Below are 27055 nucleotides of genomic sequence, written 5' to 3'. Positions count from 1 at the left end.
GGATCACATATATTTAAGAGAATTATGAACACATGCTTTTTACTGGTAAAGAAAAAATAGGGAATCTGTTTAGACACCATATGATGAAGAAAAGCCCACCCCCCACTGTACAGTTTCCTCTGCTTTGTGATCTCAATAGTGTTCACCATCTGCTCTGCTACACTATAAATATCCTATACACACTCGCTCTGCATCAGAGGCTAAGAAAATATATATTTTCCTTAGCAGCATATACCTCCATATCCCTCCTGCATGTGGTCTGTGATTTATTTCAATAAACTGTAGTTACTTGTGGTCATGATTGCTTGATTTGGGGCAATAAACAAAGATGAAACATGGTTTTGTTGACAAAGTTAGACATCTACCCCCTGGGTGTTGTAGATAGTGTAAACATGAACTAATGATTGTATTTTTAAAACATAGTAGATCTTGTGTGAAATATAAGACTGGATTAGAGTAAACCAAATGTCTGACTAAATGTTGGACATCAGTACTGTATGCGGTGTATGAAGTATGCATGGGAGTAGATTTCTTAAACTATTGTTGTGCTTTGCTTTGTTTACATGAGTCTTTTAAATTCCCATGAGTTCACTGCCTTCCCACAAGCATTCAAGCCTGCCATATAATCAGCCAACAAAAGCGCCTAAGCACCTTTTGGTGGATCGATGATCCATGCTGAGACTTAAAACAGCCACCAGGTGTTTACACTTGTCTTGCAGGACACTAATTTGACTTTCTCAACATAAGTTAGACTTTCTCTCAGGGACAAACCCATAACAGAGAGAGACATGGCTCCGCAATTTATCCTGCACATCCTTGCACATTGCTGCTGGTATTTCCAGTTCATGTGGTGTGGGCTACATCATGTGAGGCCTCTTTACCCACATTGCTGCTATGATTTTATTGCAGTCTTGATTAGGCACATGTGACTAACTGCAAACCCCTGTTGGCAACGGGTGAGTAGTTGGCAAAAAGAAGAGGTCTTCCAGAGCTCTGCACTGTAACGAGATTCAGCCTTGCGGGTTCATGAGGTGAGAGCCGTTCGCCCGAGAATTTTATTCTTCTTGCCGTGTGGAACAAAGTTGGACCAACTCACCTCATTTCACACATTAACTGTTGTGTTTGCGTCGAAGAAAGACATTTTCATTCTGCAGGCGGTCTCCACTACCTCACGGAAGAAAAATGCTAACCCCGCTTCACTTCCCATGGAAAAACCTGCCAAGTTGACTTGGTGAGAGAGGGAAAATATTGGGGTCTTTTAAATGCAAAAATACAGAAGGGGGAAAATGGAAATTTGACCATTTCCCTGACATGAAAAGCAGAGCACATCAAGACTCAATCATGATATTCTCAAGAATAGGTTGGACCTTGTTCCCTCACTTCCCCTTGACTGTTTTTCCAAGGGATGGGGGGAAAGAAATGGAAAGAGAAGTGGTTATGATTTGTATCATGATGGATGCCAACACAAATTGGTTAGCCATTTTTTTCTCTTCCTGTTAAAAACTGCTGCAAAAAAAGACCTATTACAGATTTAGCACATCAAAGGACCATTCAAATTTCTATCATACACACTACAGAGTGGGGGAGCCAGGGAAGAGAGGGAGAACTAAATTAAAGTAACCTTTTAAAACAATACAATGGGGGTGGTGCATTTTCAGGAATGAAAGTGAGGAGAGGGGCTGTGATGCTACAGTGCTCTTGTGTGGTCCTTGCTCCTCTGTCTCTTTCTCTCTCTCTCTCTCTCCCCCTGGTTGTTCCTCCTTCTCCCACATTCTCTCTTCCCTCTTTTGTGGCTCTAAGCCTATGAGCTGGCGTGGGCCCTTCCTTACTACACACCCAGCGGGGCTTTAAAAAGGCAGGGCCGGAGGTCTCAGCAGCCACACACACTTTCTGCCAGTGCCTCTGCCTTTTGGTCGTGGTGTTTTGCGCTGAATGCCGGTTGTGTCAACCTCTCCAGCCTCTGGGTTGCTCGGATTAGAGATGCAGACACCACAGCGCAGGGCCCCCAATCTGCTGCTCATCCTTCTGGGTCCCATCCTGCTGGCTGTGGATTGGGTCGCTATGGAGAGCCAAGGTGAGGAGACGACACAGTTATTATTGCGCCCTGTGGTTGGGATATTAGTAGCACGGTGTGGGCAGACAAGTGGACGCGCAGAGAGAGTCAAGCAGGTAACCTCAACCTGGGAAAGGGTGAGTGTGTGTTTGTGTTTGAGGACAGACTGTGCCTGAGAGCTTCGACTGCATTGGCTCATGAGCACAAATTCAGGTGTGTATGTGAAATGGGGAGTCAGATGAACAAAAGTGTGTGTGAGTATATTTCTGCCTGTGTCTACCTGTTTGTGTAAAGTGTGGGATGGACTGTTTATTTTTCCGTTGTTTTGGTGTGTGGCCGGAGGAATGTTCCTTTTTGACTTCCTTCACTGTGAGCCTCCCAGTGGACATGAACAGACAGAAACCAAAGTGTTTTCTTGGTCCGTTTTGTCATTTTGACACCTCTTGAGAAACCCCTTTTCAAAGTGTCAGGGAAAGGCAGAGAGAGATGCATGAGCATACAGGCACCCACTGACACACTTGAATTCACTTGAAGTTTCTCTGTACCGGAGCTTTACCATTCCACACATGAAAAGACATCCACACATACATACTGAACTCTCAGTATCACACGCATGCATTATTCTCTATCTGCAAAATCTCTAAGATCTGTTCATACCCATCCACACTCATCTCATTCTCTATGTGTGTGTGTGTGTGTGTGTGTGTGTTTCCATGGAGCAGAGCTGTATGAGCTTGAGAAAGAACCATCCTATTGGGATGCTCAGGCGAGGGCAACACTGGATGCTGCGTTGAAACTCCGCCCTCGAGAGCACCAGGCCAAGAACATCATCCTGTTCCTCGGCGACGGTAGGGTCATGCTGTCATTACTGAATGTATTCCAGCAAATATTTGATGCTGTCTTGGTTGGGGCTGAATTTTGAACAGAAAAAGCAACTACAGTCAACCTTACTGACAAATAGAGCTCAATATAAAATTCAGGACAATGCTCAAGTGTAAGTAGTCACAGAATTCTTGCTGTGCTCAGCATGGATTGTGGGAAAGTGGCTTGGACAGTGGGCTGTCAGCGAGTAGTAGCGCATGAAGGTATCTAGATTTTTCAAGGGACTGATGGGCTAGTATTCGCAATGAAACTTTGCTATTCTCGTCAAGTAAATAACACCTTTGGTCATTTGCTCAAATGCTTAAAATGGAGTTTATGCTGACAGGACAAACTGCTGCAGATGTGAGTAATGACCTTCTTCTCTAGAAATTCAGAAGCAGTGTGGCTCCCATATGTATATGGCATGACTAAGACACTGGAGTGGAGATCTAAGAATCTTATGGTTTAAATGTTTAAAGTAATTTCTAAAAATAGTTTTAAACTGTTTTCTTTTGTCTTTCTTTGATGTTTTTGTATTTATATGATGTTTTCCTGTGCTTTTATGTGTTTTTATCCTGTGCTTCACTGCTGCACATCCAATTGCCTGCTGGGGACAAATAAAGTAAAAGGGTGATCATTACCACACACTCCACTACCATTAACTTTACAGTTTCCTTCAGCTCTACTGAGAATTTTAGAATCTTTCAGCTCACTGTTTTGGTTCACTTTGATCATCTTGGGTCACGCTCACCACTCTTACCAATCACAAACTCCTTTCCAGCACAGCAGGCAGCTGTTTTCAGCAAATAAGTTTTCAAAAACCCACTGTGTACTACCTGCCCACCACCAAACAGACAGAGAAATTTAGCAAATGGTTGGTGAACACAATGGAGCATTTAGCAACTGAAAAGCCAAATATTTCCCTCAGGAGTTGGTGGAGACCAAAACAGGGCAAAAAATTAATATTGGATTTATGTTCAGCTCCAAATGAATGCTTATGTTGCATGGCACTAAAAAACAACGTATTTTGTTGTTTAGGGATGAGGACTTGTTGAACTTTGTATTTTTAGGAGCTCAGGATGTGAGGTGGCATTTAAGATGGCAATTCCAATTAGTGCAGGAGATGGCTGCCATTCTGTAGATCTCCTAGATGTCTTCTCCTTTAGCGGTGTAGTCTGGCATTCAGTGACTATACTGTTTACCAAAGGGATTATTGCCAACTGGAGAACGTTTCCAACTGGATCATATTGAATTGGAAAATTTTTCACATTAAATGTCACTTGTGTGGTATATTTACAGCTGGTGGGGTATGAGAGGAATTTTTGTAAGGGCAGCTGTTTTAAGATGCAGAGATTTAAGAGTGTTTTTCCTGTTAACTACTAGAATCTCTGCTTCAAATCAGAGCTACTTAGTCACATTTCTGGGTGGTCGAGGGTGAGTTTTTGTGGTGCATCTTACCAGTAATGCCCAGAGCTTGTTCCCTGTTTTATGAATGTGACGTTTAAGGGAGAGTTAAGTGCGTCACATTGACATCAGCTTCTTACAGTTGGTTTTCAAAGTTAAGAGTTAAATCTAATAGTGGACTATAGGACAAGATAAAAAAAGGTCCCTTAATTGTTTTATGTAATATATATGCTGAGTCGAGATATTTTAGTAACTTTATACATGTTTTTATGTTAGATATTCTACAAATAGTGGTCTGAATACTTGCCTGAAGAGTCAGCGTTGGTCTGTGTGATGATTTTGCTTTAAAATGCAGTTCTCCTAAAAAACCACTGCCTTAAATGCCCCCTCCATTTTTGCGGATTCAGCTGATGGTTAATGGCCTTGACCTGCTTTGACTCTGTTTACTTAGAGATTACTAAACCAAATTTTTACCTCGGTCTGGCAGTAATAACACATTTTAATATTTCTGGTCTGCATTTTTTTAATGTTCACAAACTGAACAGAGAGTAGTGTTCAGGGCTCTGTGGGGTCAGCAAAACATTCAAGTACATATTGTGAAAGTTTGGTAGATCATATCAGTGACCTGTCAGTCATTCTCTCCCAGGGATGGGCGTGTCCACAGTGTCTGCAGCTCGAATTCTGCAAGGTCAAATGGAGGGCAGGTCCGGGGAGGAGACGATGCTGACCATGGACACTTTTCCATATGTGGCCCTGTCTAAGGTGACAACACAATACTGGTGACCTGTAGGTCATCAGTAATTGTTCATCCACAACTTATCCAAACCATGCACAAACCATGTAGATTCTAGATTTACTTTTTTTTGCATTTTTTTCTCCACAGTTGCTTCCTGAAATGTATTTATACATATGTGTTCCTGGTTACAGTTTAACATTATTATGATAACTTTTTACTACCATATCTCATTAAAAACACCAGACTTGTATTAGTTGATTTATAAGTTTGAAATAGTCAAAACATAAAGCAACAATGGCATTAATGTCATGTGTTGGTGTTGTTAGATGTTCATGTCTTTTTGTGCATGTGCGAATCTATATATGTTTCTGTGGTTTCCTGGTAAACCAGTGCAGTTGTGACAGATAGAAGGAATGAGTGAGAAAGAGACACACAGAGAAAGATGCACCACAGATGAATACCTCAGTAATAGTGAAGGGGTGGGTCAGTGGTTTAGTGTGTGTGTCCATTTTTCACATGCTTTGTTCTCTTAACATGTTGCATCTTGCCTCATTCCATCCCACAATGGCTTAAATCCTCAAATCTTGTGTGAAAAGAGTTTCAATGGATTAAGCTAAAATCAACACTTTAACGGAAAATTGCTGACATTGTGGTAGGAGAAGTGAAAATAGACTTAAGATTAAATAAACAGGAAGGGATAAATGGGATTCAGCATCATGACCAAGCACAGTCCCTCGATGATTGTAACTTAAGCGAGAGTCAATGTGAGTATTATTTTGCTGTTTCTGTGTTCTAACCTATACTCAAGAAAGATTTGATATTTTCTGGTCCGGTAGGTCTAATAGGTCTTTCCTAGAAAGACCTTTCCAACTGCCTTCTGTTCAGGAATCAATTGTTTTTACATTTATGAAAGTAGCAATAGTTGTTTGTTTGGAATAATATAGCAACTAGGTATGTTCATGGCTGAAGATCGCCACATACAGAAACTGCCACCTTTCCCACTTTCCACTACTGTGTTTGAGTGAGAAATCATTTTGGCTCAGCAACAAGAAACAAACAAGAAAACAACATTTTTTTAAAAGGGGATCTTGAGAATAATTACTTATATTACTAAATATCTGTTTCCATTGTCTTATTTCTCCATTTCTTTTTATACCATTTACTGTCCATACAACTCATATTATTGTCAGGCTGTGGATGTTAATGTCTTGTCCCATCTTTAATAGTGTTTGTGTTTCTATTCCACAGACCTACAGTGTGGATAAGCAGGTAGCGGACAGTGCTAGCACAGCTACAGCCTACCATTGTGGGGTGAAAGCCAATGCTAAAACAGTTGGAGTCAGCGCTAATGCAGTGGCCTACGAGTGCAACACCACCTTTGGTAACGAGGTCTTCTCAGTACTACGACGTGCAAAAGCACAAGGTAAAGATAATAAATGGCTTAGCTAAGTTGTGGATGTGTTGTGTGATATAAAGTTCAACTAGTTTTAATTATGTTCTTATCTTGAATTCGTATCTGCCATAAACTAAAATACAAAGAACAAGACAATCATCAGATAAGAATGTTCTCTGCTTCTTGACTGAGAACAATTATAGTTCAATGTTCAGAATAAGTCTAATCATTTCATATTGACAGACTTAATTTTTGTGCTTGTGGTAACGTGGTTTTTGTGCTTGTGATAACACACCATTTTCCAAGGACAATGTAATGTCAATTTCATGTGAATTGAACCAGTTAGATTGGCAATTATACAATGAGGATTTGTAAAAGTTAAAATAAAATATATGTATAAAGGGCATTTATTTACTTTTTTCACTCACGCGTTGCTGTGGCACCAAGCAAACTTACAAGCTTTCCCAGAGAGCAATAAGCTGTGTAGTTAACTGAAACCTCTCTCTACCACTTCCACTGGGTTTTATTACATAGCTTGAAAAGACTTTGGCACTGTGGCTACACCCATTGAGAACTGAGCCAGTGTCATTATTTCTTCATCCAGAGCAGTCTGTCTCCAAGAAATTTTTGAATAAGCACTGTAAACACCCAATCTGCATATTTAAGGTCCCGTTGTCATCTGTGGTTTGTCGCTTTGAATCAATGCCACCAAAAAGAAATTCCTCCTTGTGTGTACTTACTGTGTACTTAAAACTAAATGGTTTTATCCCCAATTTGGCTGTATCTCTATCTTGTCCAGGAAAATCAGTTGGTATCGTAACCACCACTCGTGTCCAGCATGCCTCACCAGCTGCTGCCTATGCCCACTCCGTCAGCCGGAGCTGGTACAGTGACGCCGACCTTCCTTATAGCGCCCGGCGTCAAGGCTGTGTTGACATCGCCACCCAACTGGTCACCAATGTTGACATTGATGTATGTAAGAATATTTCTTCTTTTTTAGTCTTTATTATTATTTTACCACCAAATAAGATGTTTCATTTGATCAACTCAAATAAAAAATACTGCACTGTCACTGACTGTTTTAATTATATGACTGACAGCACAACTAAAACATAGTAGTATGGTCTTTGATGCTTGTTTTGTTTTAAGGATGGGTTGGGAACAATTTGGATATAAATTCTTCATATAAAGTATATTGCTCAGCAGTAAATGTAATTAAGTAAATTTATTAGAATATGACGCATTTTACTTGCAAAGTGCACTGGGTCCACATAGACTTTGATCTGGTTAAATTGTTTTAAGACATTACAAGGCAGCTGTAGAATACAAGACATACTAGGTGCAGGGAAGAAAAAAAAAACAAGACTAGGTCTAAACCTAGTATATGGCCAGACCATGTATGGTCAATGTGAATGTCAGTGTGTGAAATTGTGGTCAGTTTGTTACAGGGATAAACAGTGGTAGTGTCTATAATGTGAATTCCTGGATATTAACCACTCACTGGCAATTTTGTGTAGTGGTCCCAGTGATATTTCTTGTTAAAGTGTACTGAAGTCACATATCACATGACATGGTTAAGCAACATTAGAGTAAAAGAAAAGGGTCTAAATGCAGTTGAAAGAACAATACTTTCCACTCATATCTTGGGATATTTTATTTAGTAGTAGTAAGGGCGAGGACCCTATTGTTTTTCGTGTGTTTCTTTCTTTCTTTCTTTCTTTCTTTATTATTACGCCACTTAAACCCTTAATTTGACCCCCTAAACATGCTCAAAAACTCATCAAATTTGGCACGCACATCAGGTCTTGTGAAAAATTTGATAAAATGTAAAAATTAACCCCCAAAGTGCAAAAATGCACTCTCTAGTGCCACCCATGCAACTAAAATGGCCACCACAGCCCGTAGGAATGTCGTAGAGAGATCAAACCAAAACTCAATTATTTGTCTCATCAAGACCTACAAATCATACACTGACACCCCTGACCTAAATCCAACAGGAAGTCCACAATTAGCCTTTCAAAACAAGACTTTGCCCCAATTTTGGCCCCTGAACAAATGCTATCTCCTCCGAGGGCGTTAATGGTATCGGCTTCACACTTTGATATATGACTTATAACACTATAACACTATGGTGAAAAAAAGTTGTTAAAAGCTTTGTAATAACTCGAACGGTTTGGATTTAATAAGCCCTGAAAGTTGCAGTGCCATATCACCTTTACAATGTAAAACAATGGGGAGGTATGAACTTTGTGTCAAACAGAGGCTTCTGACATCTAAACTATAAATCTGACCACTTTCAAACCTGTATAAATGGATTTGCCACGGAATTTCCTACTATAATATGATTTTTAATGTAAGATTTGGCCAAAGAAATGGGATTTATGAGGATATTTCACAAAAAGTGTTTTCTAAAATCTTCCTCTCCAACTGCTCCTGGTGATGTCACTCCCTCAGTGCTGTGAAACATTCCGCAATACACTCATTATAAAATCACAGGAGGAGCAAGAAAAGACTTTAAAAGTCAAACTCTAATATCTCAAAAACAGTAAAAGATAGAAAAAACATGTAAATTCAAGATTTGTAGGTTAAAGTCTCGTGACTCATTTAAAGTTCAAATGAAGTCTGTATCTAAAACTATGTGGAAGCAGTAAATGTTCAAAAAGGTGTGGGTTTGTTCACACTCTCCATTCAAATATATGAGTATTTTCCTGTGTCCAGCTGCAGTTACTTATTGTCTCTACACACCTGACAGTACACATTTCAATCAAAATTTCAAAATAAAAGCACACCACACTCGTAAGAAATATCTCTCATTTTTAAAAAGCAAAATGATCTGATCCCGATGGGCCAGAGTGCGAGGTCCCGACCAACGCTGCTTGCCACTTTAATTTATATTTGTCTTTACTCTTGTTTTTTAAAAAAAATATATATTCCCCTTAGTTTGCATTGGCTCTCTCTAATTTTAAACAGCCTCTGGATAGTTAGGAAGTAAATTATTTTGTGCTTTGTACATTATCTGTACAGTTTTCAACTAGATCACAAAATTTTAATGCATGTAAGTTAATGAATAGTGTGTTTGTTGGTTCATAATAATCTGATGGATTTACAATTCTTATAGCTCTCTTCTGTAGCATGAATTTGTGCTGGGTTTGCATGTATTTCCCCATACAATACAGTATATATAGTGAGTTCTGATTCAAGATATCTTTAGTTTATATAATACTACAATGGTTTTAGACATTTTTGTTTATTATCTATGTGTGATTTCTAACATAGTTTATGATAAATTATCATGCCCAGAAATTTATTTTCATACACTTTCTATTTCAACATCATTGATCATAATTTTTACTTGATAATTGATTTTCTGAATACCACATATTATAAACTTTGTTTTACTACATTCAATGATAACTTGTTAATATCAAACCATTTCTTTAAGACTTTCAATTCCCTTTCCACTTTATTCAGAAGTTGTTCCAAACTTTTCCCAGAGCAATATAAATTAGTGTCATCAGCAAATAAAACTTTACAAATATCATATTATATACAGAATAAACAGTTTAGGGGCTAACAAGCAAGTAACCTTCAACAAATCTAATTTGACATTATTTATTTTTACATATTGATATCTATCTATCAAATCAATATTAAAATCACTCCATACAGTTTGCACCATTTTGTCATTCAATTTGTCAAACATATAAGCTAATTTATCGTTGAATGTATCAAGGCAGGCTACTGGTTACTTATATTTTTAGATTTTTCAACATCATTTCTATAGTTAAACATTCCAGAATATTTTCTATAGTATTTGACATTTTACTATGCTGCATCTTAAAGCTGTATCACTATACAGATCAACTCCTCCTTTTTTATTGATCCTGTTAATCACAAACATCTCATATCCTCCCAATTCCACATCATAAACTTTCTCATTATCAAGCCAAGTCTCAGATACAGCGATTACACTGGACTTACTGAAGTGACACATATAATCCTTGATTTATGAGTTTCTGTAGAGGCTTCTACTGTTGACTTGTATTATTGATAGAGTACCTACCATTTTCACATTACTGTGGAATTGTTCATCTGTGTAGTACTCACAATTGTTGTGATGTTATTGTAGAAGTGGTTTTCCAGGTCAATATCATTTTCAATCTCATATAATTTGTGCTTTGTGTGGTCAAAGGTTTTAAGGTTCAAATTTTCATAGTTACTATATAATCTATGTAGATGATTACCAACACAATCTTTGCCAATGTCTTCAAACTCCTCCCCATCCATGTCTCTGAATGGGAATCGTCCTCATCATGATCTGTCATTTATTTATTCAATATTCTGTGCAAATGCTCCCCCACACAATCCAAACCAATGACCATAAAATCCACAGTAATTATTATCTTCAAAGGAAATATTCCATGGTATCAGCAGAAACAGGCCTTAGTTTTTATAGTTCCTTATCTGTACTGATAAGTCTTTTAATTCTCTTATCATAACTACTTTGGCTTCTTCGGGTGTTTCATTTTGCGATATAATCATCACTTCGCAGTTTCTTGTCCATGTTCCTCGCATCTTGTTTTGTTTCCCTAAGATGCGTGCATGTCTGGCAATGTCTGCGTTCTTCATCATATCTTTATTTTCCAAAATCTTTATGACTTGCTGTTCCAGCGTTTGTAGTTCCTCTGTCAGGCACGTCCTCCGTGTCTTCACCTCTGGCCATGGTCCTGGCATAAGTTCAGTGTATTGTATCCAGCCCGTGCGCTTGAGATTAAATCCTCCATTCTTGTGTATTGTTCCAGGTCATAAATTGTTTGCTCAAGGTCATCAATTTTCTTATCCTTCTCTTTAACAAGGTTCTTCGGTTGTTTGACTTCGTCCATCAGATCAAGTAAAATAGCTTGTTTAGCCACTTTGCTCAGCTCATCCAACATGAAGTTCAGAGATTCTGTGATTTCCTCCAACTCTTCCTCAACTGCATTATTGGCTTTCTTTGGTGGCATTTTGTCTCATTTTCATTTAGTTTATTTTCTTCTCACTTTGCTTCTGTTAAAGTAGCTGCACTCCACAGGGCGCCACCATCTTACTGTCCTATGCACAATTTGAAAGAGAACTTCTCTTAATTTGAATTATAACTGTTCTAATTATCTGTTAATTCCCCTGCACTTTCATCTGTTTCTATCTGGTCTCATCCATATGTTCATGTAGGATTAGCATGCTAGGCTAACAGTCTGTCAGCTGTGTGAGTTTATATCCACGCTGTGGCATGTTTCAGAGCACACAAACACCGCAAACACACCCATCACCTGCCCAGCACCTACCCAACAGTGCTGTTAAACTGGAAACACCACAGCTACACTTTATTTTTATACAGTCTATGGGCTACACACAGCATGGCACGTCTATGCTAACGATTCCAGCCATGCTAACTAGATGGTAGCCACCATGCAGACTAGTAAAATGGATCTGTCACGTCTCCTTGTATCCATGGGTTGGTGCTCCTGTCAATTTGGAACCTCCATGCGAGACACCTCAGTCGATAAATGTGTGTTTTTAAAACTTATTTCGGAAATGCGCTCACTCTCAGTCCCGCTGCACTCAGGGTTCCACTGTAAACACCCCCTGAGGACATAATAGAAACTGTAACTTCACAGCACTCTGTGTTTGTTTTGGATAGACAAAATCTCGAACCCTCCCAGTGATAAAATGATTTACACATGACATAAGGTGATGACACCTGGTAGATTAGAAAAGCAGCAGTACGGTGAAAGCTGCATTGCTAGTGCAGTACAGTCCCTTTATATAATGACTCTGTCTGACTTCTGTCTGGTGTCCCTTTAAGGTGATTCTGGGGGGAGGGAGGATGTACATGACACCAAAAGGCACTCCAGACCCTGAGTACCCCACCTCCAACTCTCGCAAGGGGGAGCGCAAAGACAGGAGGAACCTCATTGACGTGTGGCTGAAGGCTAAACCAGTAAGATTATTTAAGATTGCTGTCAGATTCAGTCAGTTTCCACATGTTTTTAAGATAAGTACAGAGAGTCATGTGTCCTCTGGTTTGTGTTTCAGAACAAGAAGTCATACTATGTTTGGCACAGGAAGGAGTTTGATGAGATAAATGTTAAAACTACTGACCGGCTCATGGGTGGGTAACTTGCTGCAGCACACACACACCATACCCCATACAAATAAGACTAAAAGAACAAAAACATATACATAGCAATGCATGTGCAACACAGAGGGTACTGTACGCACACATACACACATTATTTGGACCTCTGTGTCTATGTTACGCAGGTGTTGACAGATTAACTTCTTATCTAAGTTACAAAACCTTCTCAAGGACTTAGAAACAAAAGGATTCTGGTAAGGTCAGCTATCATCTTTACAGCCATGTGAGATAATCATGGTGGTGCGCTGTAAATTCCCAGTTACCTGAAGTTATCACTCCTTATTACAGTGATAAGAACTAGGGGTGCTTTCTTTGCTGTGACAATGCAGACAAGAGTGCTGATGCAACTGCCTGTGTAGCAGTGGTATACTCTCTCTTGCGTTGTGTTAAGGATGACACGCACACAGTCACTTCTCAGCTCTGACCCGGATTTATTCTGATAACAAACACAGTGGCATTAGCTCTCCACAGCCAACTCTCACAGCAGCAGTCGCAGAAAATATACACTGAAACAAAATAAAATTAATTACTCGCTGCAGATATCCAGGTGCATCACGAGCAGTAGCTACGAGCTAACATTGAGCTAGCAAGATCACTGATAACCGGCTCAATAAATTGCTACACATAGATTACACACACCCACATTGTTGCCAAAACTTGTAGTTACTGAAAGCTTATCTCAACATATCATTCAAATAAAACACACTTTTACCCATAAAACAAAGTTATAAAATATATGAATGGAGCTTAGTACAAATGCGAATTCTGCAAGGGCCCGTTCAAGGGGCATTTAAGCATACACACAAAAATAAGACTGTAGTAGCTTACACATTGTAAGAGTAACAAAGTAAATAACATAATATTAAAAGAGATAGGTGACTAATAATAAATTAGATTCAGTGCGTATTCAATAATAAAACATGGCAATATGGTTAGTTATGGCAAGTGGATTCATTAACTCTGTTACACCTGCAACACAGAATCTTTATTGTCTTGCACTGTCATATTGATATTATGTATACATTACAAATGGATGTGTACTGTTCAAAATCATTCATACATTTAAAAGTGTTCCTACATATAAAATATGAGGTCATAGGAGAACAGAACAAGCTTTCCCAAAAGGCAAGTCTATAAGTGCTCAATAATTTTCCCCTTGTCTTACCTCTTTCACTTGGCCTTCAGTCTTTCTCTCATTAATCTGCCCATTTACATTAAACAAAGCAATACTGTCTGCCACAGTGTCTTTTTAGAATCTACCGCCAGATGATGCCAGCATCCGATCCATTCAAATTCTGCAACAGCTTTAAAATTTTCCCTCCTTGTTTGGTTCTTTGTTTCCAGGTCTGTTTGAGCCAAAGGACATGAGATTTGAGGTTTACCGGAATGACACGCGTGATCCCTCCATTGTGGAGATGACAGAGAAGGCCATTCAAATCCTCAGCAAGAATCCGAAAGGATACTTCCTGTTTGTGGAAGATGAGTACCGACAGCAGCTTAGACCTATTTTTGAAGAACTATGGATTAAAACACATGAAGAATAATCAAATATATCTCGACATTAAGCACCAAAGACTACAAAACTGACAGCTCAACAAATGAAAACCAAGATTAATATTGTATCTATTTGTTGTCTTTTATTACGAGGGAGAATAGATCATGGCCACCATGATGGCATTGCCAAACTGGCACTGACAGAAGCTGTGATGTTCGACCAAGCAGTTCATCGTGCTGCACAGCTAACCAGAGAATCCGATACACTGACTGTTGTCACTGCTGATCACTCTCACGTCTTCACCTTTGGTGGCAACACACCTCGAGGAAATCCAATCTTTGGTATGATCCACAACACAAACCTTGACCGTTTGTCAGACTGAAATTAGCATCAAAATCATCCTTAGCAACATGAAATTTACAAATTACTGGGGTAAATCAAAGTCAACTTTAAGGAAATAATTAAGCTTGACAGTTGAAGTTTTTATTTTGTTTTGTTTCATAATTAATATGTGTTTGCCTCCATCAAAACATAGAAATATATGATCCGTGCCGTGTATTATTATTACTCACCTTCACCACCATTTTTTTGTCATTCAGGTCTGGCACCAAAGAAAGCTGATGACAAAATGCCTTTCACCAGCATCCTGTACGCCAATGGCCCCGGTTACGTCCATATAAATGGAACCAGAGGGAACATCACATTGGTGGATTACTGTGAGTACACACTAATGTCTTTCAGATGCGGCATTCGTTTGTGCTGATGTGTAGACAGACAGCTTGAACTGATGTGGTTATGGCTGACTCATGCCTGTGTTTCTCCCTGGAAAACAAAGATGAAATATGATGTTTATGGTGGTTCACTTTGCTGTGCTCTTCTTTGTTGTATGCAATGGTCTCATTGTGTACATGTAAGTTGACTTAAAAAGCTATTTGTGTTTCTTTGTGGAACACTGGACAAGCAATGATCCAGTTCCTCCCCCTCCTGTTCTGCACCATTTGTTGTAGTCATTGCATGAGTGTGTATACTTTAAGGTGGAAATACTCTTTCCTGGAATGAATTACCTATTTAAACCCCCAATTTTGTCTGTTTAAATGGAGTGGCATTACTTTATGGTTTTGGAGCCAGTAGTTGGTTCTCGGAAAATGGAATTACAAGTAAGGGCTTCATTTCTAAAACTTTATGTATCCATCTGTAAAAATATAAGGCACTGCAAAAGTCAGCCTCTATATTCTGATAAAGGCTATGAGTTCAAAACACAAGGTTGCATTTTTTAATGAATGGAGATGATTAGCTACAGGCAATAAAGGCCTTTCAACCCTTTTTTAATGATTTGTCCTCTAAACTGCAACACCCAAGCCTATAGCCTTTTAACGTCATCGACAAACATCGACAACAAGGTCATATTTATGTTCCAGAACTATTCATTAGTTTCACGTGTAAAGGTTATTCATAATATTAGATATTCTCTTTAGATAATTTAAGCCGTAATGTTGTAATTACATTAAAAGGATTTAAATTACCTCTTTACAGATGATTTGCAGAACACTTTATGGACAAAACAGCCACATAAATTACTATAGGGTGAATGGCATCCCAAATATGTGAAGTGGTTGATATTTCCCTTAAAAACCAAATGGAATTCAATGCTCTGTTATTTCTGAGTGGCAAAGGCAGGATATTCCATGTTTGCTTTTTTTGTGTGGTCCAATGCTGTGAGTAATATTTATAATGTCTCAGTAATTACTCTGCTGGGTTTCGGATGACACAGTTGGGTGAAGAATATAGTTCAGCTGGATTGTAACACAGTCTATACAAACATCTGTTTTTTGTTAACAGTTGATCATCCAAGTAGAGAGTTGCCTGAAACTGTTTTGGTTACATACTCCACTCTACTCATTTCTTTCTAGATGATGAGGAGTACATGCAGCAGGCTGCCGTCCCACTCGATGCTGAGACGCACGGCGGGGAGGATGTGGCCATCTATGCCAAAGGCCCGATGGCTCACCTGTTCCACGGAGTGAAAGAGCAGAACTACGTGGCACATGTCATGGCCTATGCTGCCTGTCTGGAGCCCTACACGAACTGCCCTCCTCACCCCCACACCCACACATCCACCAGCTGTATGAATACACCCTCAAGCCTCCTGTTTGGCATAATTGGCCTTCTCTGGCTGTTTAGATGACCCCCCCATACACACACATTAACACACACACACTCACGGTTGAACAAATACATTGTATGCATGCAGCAGAACATTTGTACAGTACATGCACACCTTCACTGTATGCACACAGGCTGGTAAGTCAGATTGCAGGGATAAACATACATGTGTAATATCTCATTTTCAAATGCAAACTACCATTCAGGCATTGCAAGGTAGTTAACATGCAAGTATGAACATTAATTCACACACAAGCAGTGCTTTAAAAACATTTCATGCAACTGTTGCTTATTTTATAAAACACTCTTTTCAACCTGTAATGGCAACATGACTACTATCTTGCACAAAGTAGTTCTTTCATTGGCTAGTTAGATTCTTGCCCTTGTCTCAAGTTACCTACAATCTATGCTAGCACTCATCACTCAGACCTATCAAACATTTGCAAGGAGCTGCAATTTCCTATTTACACATCAATCTGAGGCTTTACCTAGAATAACTTGAAATAGGCAATCGAGTTTAGGGCTTACTGTTTAGCTTGTGGACACACAGCTGTTGATCTACATGTTGGTCATTGTGTGGATTTAATATATGACTGGACGGTTGCAGAAATCTGTACCAGGAGCCATCATGCCATGCCAAGCTGCGACACCAACAGATGTTACAAGAACTCATAAAGATGCTGTACCTCTTTCTGAGTCTTTCAGGAGCATATGTAGCTTTTAAGTTTTATGAAATTTCTATCTTGACCTCATTGGTTCCAAATAGTTAATCTGTTTGTCTGTCAAATTGTCTGTCACTTGATATGTAATCTATTTGGATTGTCCTACATGAATGTATTTTATAAGCAAATATTGTCAATGTATTTTTTATACTGTGTATTTGCAAATGTTACTAATATAAAGATCAAACAATATTTCGTTTGATATCAGTTGCTTTAGCTAGCACCTTATTTATGGATTAACACATCTTATATTTAACTTATTTCTTGTGAGGCTTCCTACAAAGGACGTTGATTACTAAAGAAAGAAATGACGAGATTAGGGTTAGGGTTAGGGTTAGGAGCAGGATCCTCACACTTAGGTCTAATGCAAGCATTTTTTTTTTTTTTTTTTTTTTCTTAAGGGCCAAGTATTTGTATGTTTTCATTGGGGCAAATCTTAGACACATAAGAATCTATCTAGCACATTTAAATGGTATCACTTTGAGACACATGGTAGATATATTGTAGTATTTGTGGTATCCAAAATCAAAATACAAAGAAAACCTTAGAAATACACAACAAATTGTGACATGAAGATAAACCAAGGCATTGATAGAATAAGTAAGAAACAGAGGGGAAGAAAATATAGCACAGATATCAAGAAAAACATCATGCATTTTTACATCAGTTCATTCAGTGATACAAGATACAGCTTATATAAGGACCTAAGGACCGTCTACTCTGTGACCTTTCTGTAACAATATCACACTGTTAAATAAAACCCTAGTCAACATTCTAGACAAATTTCCAGTGAAAGCAAAATCGATGGCATTGACCTTTTGGAAAAAGGTCACTGAGTATACATACTGTACACTCACAACAGAATCTGTAAAAAGTTGTATCTACCGCACACTCATTGTCATATACTGTGATTATTTTGTTGTGAATGAATATAGTTTCGATGGTGTCTATCCAACTCACACTCCATTCTGTCCTTCAGAGGTCTTACTTTTTTGTAAGATCTTTGCTGTAATACATCCAAATGCTGATACTGACAAAATAACTGTGACCTTGTGATGGTCTGTCTTAATCACATGGCCAGTTAGTAAGAGGATTTTTAACTACACTGCAGAAAAACACCACACACAGATGTACAGTCAGACTTCTCCTCCACACACAGACTCAAAAGTTATTACATAACAGTTCTGAAAACAGTAATAATGCCACAACTTCAAAAAGTGGTTGCTTTGTTAGAAAACTATTTAAATGAAGCAGATGCAGGCTGGATCTTGACCTGTTACATAATCTGTAGAGATTCATAAAGCTGCAAATAAAATATACCATAAACTGTAATCATCATCATCATCATTATATTGTATGATGATTTATGGTATCTGTTAGATAGTAGATACTTAAGTTACAGCTGGTAAACATTTACCATTTTTCTGTATTGTGTTTGCACTCAACTCACCTGGAACTAATAAAAACAGCATGTATTCATTAGATCACATTAGATCACAGTTAAATTATTAATGAGCCTATTGCACATGCACATTGTGTCAGTTTGAATTTATTGCACTGTCTAATATATACACTTCAAAATGTAGAATCATATTTACAGCCAAGTTTACTGAGGGCAACATACATAGGTAACCTAAAATATGGTTGAGGTTTGTGAGCAAAGCAGTTGAAGTTGAACATGTTTTTTTTTTTTGTTTTTTGTTTTTTTTTAAAATTTGAATACACAAAGGGACTTCACCTGAATAATAAGACATGAGCTGAGATGAACTGTTAGGCCAACACCAGCTCTTACAAGAAATCAGTCATTTGAACAGGGATACTGAATTTAATATTTTAATAACAGCAGGAGTGATATTCCAATATAATTTGCCATCTGAGATAATACAGTGAACTGCAAGCCCTTTGTCACATGCCACCTCATTCACACCCTACACAGTAGGTAGATAACTACAAAGGAAATATAGAGCCTGTTGTAGTTTTTCAGATACCAATGTGCAATTTACTACCTTTGCTCCTGTCCTTTGTGTGTGTGTGTTTTGCTGTGTGTTGTGTATAATCTCTCACTCACGTTGTAAGGCTCCTCCATGCAACCTTTGCGCCTTGGCTGCAGCTATAAAGAGACCTTGGTGTGCGGACAAGCCTTCCTATACACAAAAATTCACATAGAGTTAACGCAATGGCCGGGAAACATAAGCTAATTTTCACTGGATTACTGATTTTCATTTCAGTGCAGTGGACTTTGTCTTCTTCAGGTAAGGACATGTTATATATATATTGCTGCTGATGGACAAGAGTTAGGTACCTGCAGAAACTAAAAATGTACACTTTTAGATTTCAGTCACATTTTAATTAAAAGGCTGGATTTCAGAGACAACACAAAGACCATGAAACCCATATTATACATACAATCATATCAACTTTCAATTTAAGCAAGTAAATTTATTACATGACAATGATTTTATTACTAAAATAATGTCTTGGTGAAACAAAGGACTCCACTGAAGCTGCAGGAAAATATACTATACTTGCTCTAAAATATTCACTGGTTTTAATAACATGCCCATTTGCTACAACTGCTTTCACATATTTCATGAAATAAAACAAAATGTTGATAATTGGCACAGAAAGTAATATAATGACTGAGTAAGATCACAAAATCAGCCGCTCCTTTGTTCATATTCATCATTCTCTGGCATTTTCGTTTTGCCTGATAATCCCAGTATCCTGGGAAACGTGCCTGTCCTTCATGACTTTGCTCATTAATTCATTTGCTTTTAATATGAGTGTTTTGAGAATTGATGTTTATACACTTGTTGTTGCAAGTCACTGAGAATAAAAGCATCACCTGTGTGGCTCATGTAGATTTACACAATAGAAGTACATCTACAGTAATAAGCCACTTCTGGGATGTGGATGACAGTCTTTCATTGTCTGTTTCTTCTCCAAAGACGACGAGCTCTATGCCAGCTACTGGAACAACAAAGGGAGGCAGGCTCTTCACAATGCCCTGAATGTTCAGCCCAATATCCGCCAAGCTAAGAACCTCATCCTCTTCCTGGGAGATGGTGAGTCTGAGAATGGAGCTTTCCCACCATTTAAGTGGTTTCTTTTAATTATGGAACATTTCCCCCCTTTAGTTCTGTCTATTTGTTCAGGTGAGAAGAAGTCAATGGACCTTGAAAGTGTGAGTCTCATTATCATTGTGGTGTGGTTCACTAAGAGAGAGTGAGCATGCAATGTACACCAACTATGTATGACCCCCAAAAAGTAGGGTTTTATGGGTAGAAGGAGATGGATGTTGACATATGATAGTCAGCAGTTAATAATGCATGGGAATCCAAGCATAACAAAATGTACTGAGGGTAAACCACAGTCTACACTGCAGGGGTAGCTTTTTCCTCATGTGTCCTCAACTGATCTGAACACCATAAAAGGTAAATCACAGCAAAGAGTTCATACAAGTCCACCATGCATAGTTGAAGTTTCAGGAACTTGTACTATTCAATTAGTTTGAGCTCCCTTTAAAGCTAAAATCTCAATACTGGTGGCATCACTGGTTGCCAGATTTGGAATGTACAAGTTACTTTTGAGTCATGTGTGATTAAAAGCTCTGTATTTGTTTTTTGTTACTGTGAATGTAAACCAAACAATCACTAAATTAGGACAAAATAAAACAAAGTAAATGTTCGCCATGACCCCAAACCTCATAAACAGATAATAGTCACTGTTCACTTCCTTCTATGATCCAGTGTGTTGGATGAAGTGAGTGATGTTCAGATGCCAAGTTCAGTTTGGCAACTCCATTGCACAAATTGTAAATGTATTGATGTGAGTGGATTTATGCATTTACAGTGGCCTCCACCCGCACCCACAGACACTACATGCTGATAGCAGCTGATGTAAGATTTTATCAGTCTTTGGGATTGATCAGCAACATTTAATTGCCCCATCTTTATGATAACAAATCGCAAAATTTGTGGTGTGAATGACTCAGTGGCAATACCTTCTTAATGAGGAATAACATATTTGACTAGTAACTTTGATGCCCAATTTGATGCCCAGACATTTATCTGATTTATGTTGAAATACAGTATATTTGACTTTTCACCATAAATTTAAAGATTTTCAAAGGCATATTTAATCAGAGGGTCAATCTGATTACCATAGTGACACAGTAAAGTGCAGACAAGAAATTAGCTAAAGCTTCGTATATATTGATGTTTTCACTTTGCATATTCGCCACTATTTGTGATTGTAAATAACTTGGATGTCTTTCACCACTCTTTAAACTTTCACATCAGCTGAGCCTTATGAATTTCTCAAAGAACAATGGCAGCACTGTGCCTCCTTGGCCGATGTTATCTAACATTCAGGTGTGCTTCCACCTGCTTCCAGGTATGGGGGTACCGACAGTGACCGCTGCCCGTATCCTCAAAGGCCAGATGGCAGGAAAAACTGGAGAGGAGACCAGTCTGGTTATGGATACCTTCCCTCACCTGGCACTGTCTAAGGTCAGTCCACTCTCACTAACACATTCACACTGCTCTGTAGGAATGTGGATTTAAACTGTTAAAAGGCAGGGTACCACACATACACTGATGGTGCTTTAAGAAATCATGAAATAATCTCATATACTGACTCAGTGTTATGCAAGGATAATGTACACTTACCAATCATTACTGTAAAGACTATGTGCAGAATGCATCATCCTTTTGGACAACCACTAGAATTAGGATCACACTTTTCTTTCTCATTCATTGACACTACTTTTTTTAAACCAACATATTTAATGCATTATTATGAAGTACAAACAATATTTGAAAACATGTTTACTTTACTAGTTTTATTGAGTAACTTAATTTGTGACTTGTGCATGCTGTCAACACTTTCAAATACTGTTTACACATGCTCTACTGTCATCATCATCTTTATATCATGTCTATAAAACCACCATAATATTTTTGTTACCTGGTTTGGGCAAATTTGTTTCTCTTTCTTCATGGCTAGCAGGGGTTGGATTATTTATTTTTCTTATCAATTTGATTATAAATCAATAAAAACAGCTTTGACTACAGATGGGTTTGATGTGACACAGTGAGTCCTATTGTTCAGAAATGACCTCATGCTTTCATTGGCCAAGTAGAAATCAGTGTTTGAGCTGCTTGTGCTCTCATAAAAAGCAAACAAGCTGATCATATACTTGTTATTTGTGATTACTGGGGTAAAGCAAGCTGTATTTTGAGGTTTGAGTGGCTGTTATTATAATCATGGTGACACAAATAGCCTATTTCAATTTCAGCTTGGCTCTGACTCTTGTTGGCTTGTTACACTGGCTAACCTGGTTTAATCAAATTACTTGAAATTAAATCTTTGTTTGTTTGTTTTGTTACTAGACAAGGAAAGGATTACAAACATACTGTAAGAGTGTGTTGCTCATGTGTTCATATTAGCAGTAGGTAGTTGTCAGGAGTTCAATGTATTTGTTTATTGTTATATCCTCTTCATATACAGTACCAGTCAAAAGTTTGGACACACACTCCCAGTCACTTGAGTGAGAAACTGTGTCCAAACTTTTGAGTTGTACTGTAAGAATATAACTTTAAGTGTAAGTGAGAAGATGAGAACATCTGCAAAATTCTCATGTGTATGTGTGTGATTGTATTTCGCCCTGGCAGACATATAACGTGGACCAGCAGATGCCAGACAGCGCTGGCACAGCCACAGCATACTTATGTGGAGTAAAGGCCAATTACGGCACCTTGGGTGTCACTGCTGCCACCCAAAGGTACAACTGTAGTGCTACCCGCGGTAACGAAGTCAGTTCTGTTCTGCATCGTGCCAAGGAAGCAGGTAGGTTCAGGTTCACAAAGCTTTAGCTTATAGTGGTTTTATGTAGACGTGTATTTGCATTGACACTGTTTGAATCCTTGTCGCTGCTACTGTCAATCAAAACTTCTGGCCTTTTCACCCTAAATGCATTTTAAGAGCATGTGAATATAATGGTCAGAAGCAACAAAATACTTCCAATAGCCAAGAAGGAATATACTTAATTATTAGTAAGTGGACTGAAAAACTTTGAATGATTAGTTTTTGCATGTCCCATGGATAACTTCTGGATTTTTTAATGTTTCTTTAGACCTCAATCGCAATGCTTTTGTTGGTAGATCACTTTTGTTTAGCACACATCAGATAAGTATCCATGTCAATGTGTCCTACAAAGTCGACTAAAGTTTTGTTGATTTTTGTGAAACCCTGGGAGTGTAATAGTCACAGACATCAGGAAATGTTGATTCTAGAAAGTATAAAAAATAAAAATGTTCACATGATAACCACAAATTCTTTCTGTGTTTTAGGAAAATCGGTGGGAATTGTCACCACCACCCGAGTGCAGCACGCCTCTCCTGGTGCGAACTACGCTCACGTTGCTGACAGAGGCTGGTATGCTGACTCTGACCTCACCCCTGATGCTCTCCGACATGGCTGCAATGATATTGCATATCAGCTGGTTCATAACACAGAGATAGATGTAAGCCTTAATATAAAGTTGTTTTTGTATCAAAACACCAGAGCACACTAGCAATAGAATTTCTATATATATATATATAACCAATACAATATATATTATATGTATTGTATAACCTTAGTCAGTGAACTGGATGATGACTCTTGGATGAGTGGTTATACGTCTTCAAGACCAAACAGATTTCATGATTACTTTGCAGTATCAATCAAGAGAGTAAATAAAGGGGCAGTATAAGGGCATAGTGAGGAAGTCAGACAATCTGCTAAAAACTATGAAATATATATATATATAAACTGTTATATATATAAAATGTGTCTCTCAATCAAGGTCATTCTTGGTGGAGGTCGTAGGTACATGTTTCCCAAAACCACGCCGGACCCAGAGTATCAAAACCATACAGGATCCCGAAATGATGGAAGGGATCTCGTTAAAGAGTGGATGAAGAATAAAAAGGTAAATGGTAGATTTCACATGTGTGGTCATTAGGCTTTAGTTCGATTGTGGCTGTTATTTTCCTTGTGGCTTTAACTCCCCCCTCAATTGTTGTAAATCATCATGCATTCTTACTAACCTTGCTATGATAAATAGGGATAAAAAAGATAATCATTAATGCAGTCATCATGAGAAAACAAAAGAAAAAAGTTTTCAATCCCTCCCCCTATCCTTACAAAAAAATCTAATCAGTGTACTTATTTTCTGTTCATGGCCTACAGAATGCTAAATATGTTTGGAACAAAGCTGAGTTAAATGCTGTCAATCCTGCAAAGACAGACTTCCTGATGGGTAAGAATAGTTCAATTTACCAGTTACACATGGTGCAAGGTCTAAAAACATGATCAACAGTTTAGCACAACATAGACACACAGCATAACATTCACACAGTTTACCGTGCAGTTGTCTTTCCTGCATAATGTTAAAATCACTCAAATTAAAATAACTAGGATGATGTGAGTATGTGAATGGCTGAGGTATTGGATAAAAATTCTGCTGAAATGATTTGTCAATTGACAGAAAAATTAATCTGTGACAATTTTGACTTTTGATTAGGTGAATCTCAGGGTCTCAATTAGATGGAAAGGATGCTTTTACATTCCAGATTTGTGATTTAGAGCAACATGTACATTTTTCACACAAGAGCTTACATTGTACACATTTGATCATGACATTGACACTTACAGGTTACCGTTCTATTCCAATTTAATGTGAACATCTTAAAAGTTGGTCTTTCTTAGTTCCTCAAACTGAGGCCTGCTATTCTCTCTGCACTTAGGTCTCTTTGAGCCCAAGGACTGTCGCTACGAGTTGGACCGCGATACGACCATGGACCCATCCCTCACTGAGATGATGGAGAAAGCAATCAAGATTCTCAGCAAGAACCCTAAGGGATTTTTCCTCTTTGTGGAAGATAAGTGTAATTGTTTTCTGTAGGTCTTTCCTGGATAGCCAATAAAATATTAAATCAATGTTATGCTGTCAGTGTAAACCACTTTGTCCAAATTACAATGAGATTGAAGTACACTTAACTATTTATGTTATTGTAGATACATAAAATATAAATGTATTATTAGAAAAACATTAAGAATTAGAAAGAGGGGATGTGGAACTTTTACTTATTTGTCGATGACTTTCTTTTGGACTTCAAGGGGGAGAATTGACCATGGTCACCATTCAGGGATGGCCAAAAAAGCTCTCCACGAGGCTGTTGAGTTTGACCGGGCGATTGGGAGAGCAGCTGAACTCACCAGTGAGCTCGACACCCTGACTGTGGTCACTGCAGATCACTCCCATGTCTTTGCCTTTGGAGGATATTCTGCCAGAGGAAACTCCGTTTTCGGTAAAATGCATTCTTTGATAAGAGCTAAACTGAGGGTTTTTTTTCATAAACAGTGATCATCATCTGATCTTCCAAGTCTGAAAAAAAATAACTTGCTGATACCAATTTGTCCTGTGATTTACAGGGGTGTCTCGCTCAATAGCTAATGACAAGAAGCACTTTACCACCGCTGTGTACGGAAACGGACCAGGATACCAGATTGCCAATGGTAATCGCCCGGATATGAATGAGACAATTTCATGTAAGTGTACTATGATTATCACTCTAGAGAGGGCACAGTAATATAGTAGCTCCATCTTGTGGTGTAAGAGGATACCTATCATAGAGGCACAAAGAAGTAGTGACTGATCAGTCTTACAGAAAGTGACTTTGAGCCAGACAGTGAATCCCCATCTGCTCACTCATTGTAAAAAAAATGGGTTATCGCATTAAATGATACTTAATTAACTTTTGTATTTTGTGAAAAATGTAATACATTTACCAATTTTATCCTCTGTATGAAATGTACTGAATAATTATTTATCTATACAATGCAGTATTTTGGACAAGAGCTTTGAAAACATCTTCAGTTTTATATTATTTATATTGTTTATGAGTTAACAACATTTTAAAGTGTGAAGGGGATCACTGCAGATAAATATTTCTTCCAGCTAGAAATAAAAATAAAAGATCTCTTTAATGTCAACATAATGACTGTTAATGTATTACAGGCATAATATATAACATAATAGTTAATATTAAACTACCAAAAACATACTGTAAGTGTTAAGAAGAATGTCTATTCATCCTAAGGGGCTGCAGACTGTAAAGACTACAATAGTAGGCCTACGATGACTCAAGACTCTGTCAGTGGTTTACTGTTTAACTACATTGGATGGCATCATATTGTCTGGTTGCCATGTTATTCTAACAACCCTCTATATTTAATGTGACAGACACTTTACTCTGGGTTAAAGCTAATCCAATCCTCCTTCTCATTCTCCCTCAGCGAATAAGGATTACCATCAGCAGGCAGCTGTCCCTCTTGATTCAGAGACCCATGGCATAGAGGACGTAGCCATCTTTGCCAAAGGTCCCATGTCACACCTCTATCATGGGGTCCAGGAGCAGAGCTACATTGCCCACGTCATGGCTTACGCTGCCTGTTTGGAGCCCTACAAGAACTGTGAACTCCCCCCAGCCAGCCATGCTGGATCCATCCACCCCAGCCTGCTGCTCCTCCTGATGGGCCTCCTTCTTCTCTCTTTCTGCTCTGTCTAAGTCTTGGATGACAGCCGTCAGAGAGTTTGTCCTTGGAATAACTGTGCTATCTGACATTTTGGTTTAAAAATAAATATTCTTATGTGCAAATTCTGTGTGTCTTTAAGAGCTGTATAGTTGCAAAACTTCAAAATCACTGCCATTTTGGGTAAATTGTACTTGTTCAGATAACCTTGTGAAAGATTACTGTTATTATTATTAGCTTACAGCAATGACTTTTTACTCTATGTTGAGTTTATTTATGTAAAAATATAGTTGTGATTATTTTGAAATGTTTTGAATAAAGAGGCAATTAAACAATTATTTAATATTGAACCACTAATTTCTCATATTAGCTCTTACTGAAGTCTGGTTGTGATACCTACAATGGAATAATTCCCTCTTTTATACAAACATTGAGTAGGAAGAGCATGACGAAACTTTAAAAACAAATGTT

At 38.2% G+C, this 27055-nt stretch overlaps 2 protein-coding genes across 4 annotated transcripts; both read left to right on the top strand.

Moving 5' to 3' along the window:
- The first annotated feature begins 798 nt into the window (after positions 1-798).
- alpi.1 (alkaline phosphatase, intestinal, tandem duplicate 1) lies at positions 799-17169 on the top strand. Of its 3 annotated transcripts, none has more exons than XM_044362759.1 (11): positions 799-1031; positions 2776-2901; positions 4965-5080; positions 6303-6477; positions 7247-7419; positions 12290-12424; positions 12520-12595; positions 13967-14101; positions 14267-14458; positions 14717-14833; positions 16028-17168. In XM_044362759.1, exons 3-11 carry the CDS (start codon positions 4967-4969, stop codon positions 16300-16302), a joined length of 1392 nt encoding a protein of 463 aa, XP_044218694.1. In that variant the 5' UTR covers positions 799-1031; positions 2776-2901; positions 4965-4966; the 3' UTR covers positions 16303-17168. The 3 variants fall into 3 exon arrangements, with proteins under 3 accessions (XP_044218694.1, XP_044218695.1, XP_044218693.1); XM_044362760.1 differs by lacking the exon at positions 799-1031 and adding an exon at positions 1072-1231; XM_044362758.1 differs by lacking the exon at positions 799-1031 and adding an exon at positions 1803-2074 and having other exon boundaries at positions 16028-17169.
- Positions 17170-19147: 1978 nt separating this feature from the next.
- LOC122988970 (alkaline phosphatase-like) lies at positions 19148-26929 on the top strand. The gene is made up of 11 exons (XM_044361648.1): positions 19148-19254; positions 19951-20067; positions 21398-21513; positions 22678-22852; positions 23356-23528; positions 23853-23978; positions 24239-24308; positions 24796-24930; positions 25168-25359; positions 25484-25600; positions 26348-26929. Exons 1-11 carry the CDS (start codon positions 19179-19181, stop codon positions 26617-26619), a joined length of 1569 nt encoding a protein of 522 aa, XP_044217583.1. The 5' UTR covers positions 19148-19178; the 3' UTR covers positions 26620-26929.
- The last annotated feature ends 126 nt before the right edge of the window (positions 26930-27055 follow it).

The sequence above is a fragment of the Thunnus albacares genome, chromosome 9 (genome assembly GCF_914725855.1).
Source record: "Thunnus albacares chromosome 9, fThuAlb1.1, whole genome shotgun sequence".
In the NCBI taxonomy this organism is placed as follows: domain Eukaryota; kingdom Metazoa; phylum Chordata; class Actinopteri; order Scombriformes; family Scombridae; genus Thunnus; species Thunnus albacares.
Note: the sequence above shows the minus strand (reverse complement) of the source record. Positions and strands in the feature narration are given on the sequence as shown.